This window comes from Frankliniella occidentalis, unplaced genomic scaffold, assembly GCF_000697945.3.
Source record: "Frankliniella occidentalis isolate FOCC.00 unplaced genomic scaffold, Focc_3.1 Scaffold168, whole genome shotgun sequence".
NCBI classification, from domain to species: Eukaryota; Metazoa; Arthropoda; class Insecta; order Thysanoptera; family Thripidae; genus Frankliniella; species Frankliniella occidentalis.
Genome location: NW_026267294.1, coordinates 590,134 through 593,326, shown reverse-complemented (window position 1 = coordinate 593,326; position 3,193 = coordinate 590,134). Strand labels below are relative to the sequence as shown.

Here is a 3,193-nt window from a genome sequence, read left to right as displayed (position 1 = left end):
GGCTTGTTCACCTCCTGCGCCCCCTCCTCTCCCTCCCCACCCCGCCGCCGCTCGCCCTTTCGTTAAGGACGCACCATGTTCCCGCGGCGCGATGACTTTTCTACAAATGAGACGGTCGTGCGGCGCCATTGTAGCGGCGCAGCCGAGGAGAAGGAGGCCGATAGGAAGACACAATGGGAGCCCCCGCCAAACGGGAGGTAGGCCGGCCGCCGCGGCGCGCTGCACGACCTCTGCCTACCTCGCGGGCGGACGGTAGGACCACAACGGGAGCGCCCGCCAGACGGGAGGTAGGCCGGCCGCCACGGCGCGCTGCACGACCTCTGCCTACCTCCTAGGCGGCCCCTGCTCTCACGCGGACTCAACTCACCCACGATGGCGAACGGCACCTCGGTGTCCATGTACTCGTAGCACACCTTGGCGACGACGGACGCGATGCCGATGCAGAGCGCGTTGCGGCCGATACTGAGGAACCAGAGGATGCGGCCCAAGACGCGGCGACCCGCCGTCGTCGGCCCGCCGTCCTTGGCCTCCACCTTGATCGCGCCCAGGCGCTGGAGACAAAGGCAGCAGCTGACAATGACTGTGCGAGCAATATCCCCACCTCTGCTCATCCACAGAGTCGCGCGCTTTGTACACCGTCGCGCCGAGCACCTGTAATTGTGTGCGGGGGAGTGGCGGGAAAAGGGAAAGGGGGCGTTTAGTCACTGTTTCACAGTCGTATTCGTGGAAAATAGGAAAAGAACCTCAACAACATAAAGAAACTGAAACGTTAGAAAAATAAGAAATAATTCGTCGGCATCATTTAAAGATAGTCATAATCTTTAAAATGAAAAGAAAGGAGTCAGATTTCCTAAATTTACACTGTCCAGAAAAAAAGTGAGAAATAACCTTGAGAGCGAGCAGGAAGGTGATGCAGCAGATGCCGAGGATGGCGTCGCCGGGGTTGGTCTCGGGGACGTGCGTCCAGAGGGCGTGCAGGCGATTGAGGAAGCCGCGCACGCGGAACCGCAGCCCGCCCAGGTGCTTGAGCTGGGCCACGATCACGATGAAGGAGGTGGCCGACGTGAACCCAGACACGACCGGCGTCGAGATAAAGTCCACGAGGAAGCCTGCAGCAAACGGCTATTATTGGCGCTTCCCGTAAATTTGAAACAAAAAAACATTGAAAAAAATAATAAAAATAAAATAAAAATACATCCGCGAGTGCTGTGCGGGCAGGCAGCTCCGGCAGCATGTGTCACCATGCGCCCCTCGCTTTTGTCCGCACCAAAGTGGGTCATTTGGCCGAGCAGTCCGGCCAGCGCGGCCTAAGTGCGCGGACTAATGGACGCCATCAGCCACCTCAGCTCGCTCGCCGCGCCCCGCGCCAGCACAGAAATCCTTGCTCTCCTTCGGCGCGTCAGCCAGGTCCAGGTCCAGGTCCAGGTCCGGGGGACACCGGCCGCCACCGTCCCGACGTCTGTGCGTGCGTTATTCACGTGGGCGCGCTCGGCTTAGGACGGCGAGGTGTGTGGATTTAAGGGGGATGCAGAGCAGAGCTGACCCCGCCGCGCCAAAGACAACACGCAGCAAGGCGCGCTGTTGACTCAGGTGGCGCGCGCTGCGGGGCGACGGAACGGGTATGCGCGGCGCGTCGCGAGCCAGAGCAGCACGGAGGGGAGCGGGTTATGGACCCGAAGAGTCCAGCGGAAGGTAAGTATTCAATATCAACTACGCCTTGCGACGCCTTGTCCCTAGAAGAGGACGGTCGTAAATCGAATACTGTTGCCCTACGACTGTAAAAATCAAAATTAAAGTTCATTATGAAACATTTTTTCGGCATATGTTACAACTTTGCGTATTCGAAAGGTACGGAAGGTAACATCCGAAGACGTACACTACGCCCGGCGACGATCACAGAAAATTACCAGTGCGGTTCCGACCGGTTCTGACACCAAAGATATTCGTGGCAAATTAGAATAGCCAGCAGCAGACGGCCTCCTGACGAGCGCAACAAGACGCTTGTTCGCAGTGACCTACTTACCGGAAGCCGCGAAAGGCGGCCGGCGGTCGTGTTATTTGCAGAGACGGACTCTTTCCGTCGCCGTCGTAAATTGAAAACGCTTTCTCGACCTACGCCGCGGCGTATTCACTACAAAAGGAGGACGGCAAGAAATGGAGAGGGGGGGGGGGCAGTGAAAAGAGAGGGAAAATTGGGTAAAGGGGGGGGGGGAGAAAACCACACTGCAGGGCAACTTACACAGTCCGTCAGAGTTATTACGACTTTCATCCAACTTAAATGTGTAACTTTACAAATTATGTACGACTATACGTTTGTAGATTTACGACCGCGTTCCAAAATTTACAACTTTACACATCAAAACGAACAAAGTTATGAATAACAGGGTTGGGATGGCGAGAGAGAAACAAGGATGGAAAGTACTCGCAATACGCACCTAGGCGCAGCACGCCCATGAGGAACTGCACCACGCCAGTGAGGAAGGTGAGCAGGATGACGAAGTGGATGTTGAGGTCCCGGGTGAACTGGAAGGTGACAATGGCCATGAGCGAGGTGGGGCCGATCGTCACCTCCTTGATGGTGCCCAGGAACATGTAGACGAATCCACCCATGAACGCCGAGTACAGTCCAAACTAAGCGATGCAGGAGAGACGGCGATTAGCTCGGGGGGTGCGCTCTGCGCGGGGACACACTTGCGCGGCGAGGGGGGTATGGGGTGGTATACCCGGGGGCTGACGCCCGCCAGCTGGGCGTACGCGATGCTCTGGGGCAGCAGGGTCAGCCCCAGGGTGATCCCGGCCACCAGGTCGGCCACCACGAACTCGGCGGAGTACGATGGCAGCCACGTCACCAGAGGAACTCGGCGGCGGACGAACCTCCGGAGCCGCTGGCCCGGAGTGAGCGTCCGGGCCGAGGCAAGACCTGCAGATAAAAATAAAAACGAACAAAACAAAACATGAGAATGACATCGAGTATACGAGAGGGGTTTTAGAGAGTGCGATAGAACAGAGGGAGATTATTCTTTTTCCATTCGGAAACACAAAACAGATATATCGTTTTCGGCCAACGCGATAAACGGGTGGAAAAATGCGCCGCAAGCAGGGAGGACGTTGCCGCAGGCCGCAGAAAATTGAAAAGGTGACGTGTGTGCGCCGGACCGAGAGCGTAAAACAAACGAGAGAGAGAGAGAGAGAG

At 57.0% G+C, this 3,193-nt stretch overlaps 1 protein-coding gene across 1 annotated transcript in view; it reads right to left on the bottom strand.

Moving 5' to 3' along the window:
- The window catches only part of LOC113208885 (sodium-independent sulfate anion transporter), a gene marked incomplete at its 3' end in the record, with an annotated part of 28,832 nt that overhangs the window by 5,681 nt on the left and 19,958 nt on the right, over positions 1-3,193 (bottom strand). The window contains 4 exon segments of the mRNA XM_052271650.1: positions 368-551; positions 889-1,109; positions 2,436-2,631; positions 2,724-2,920. Of these exon segments, the coding sequence (XP_052127610.1) occupies positions 368-551; positions 889-1,109; positions 2,436-2,631; positions 2,724-2,920 (798 nt within the window).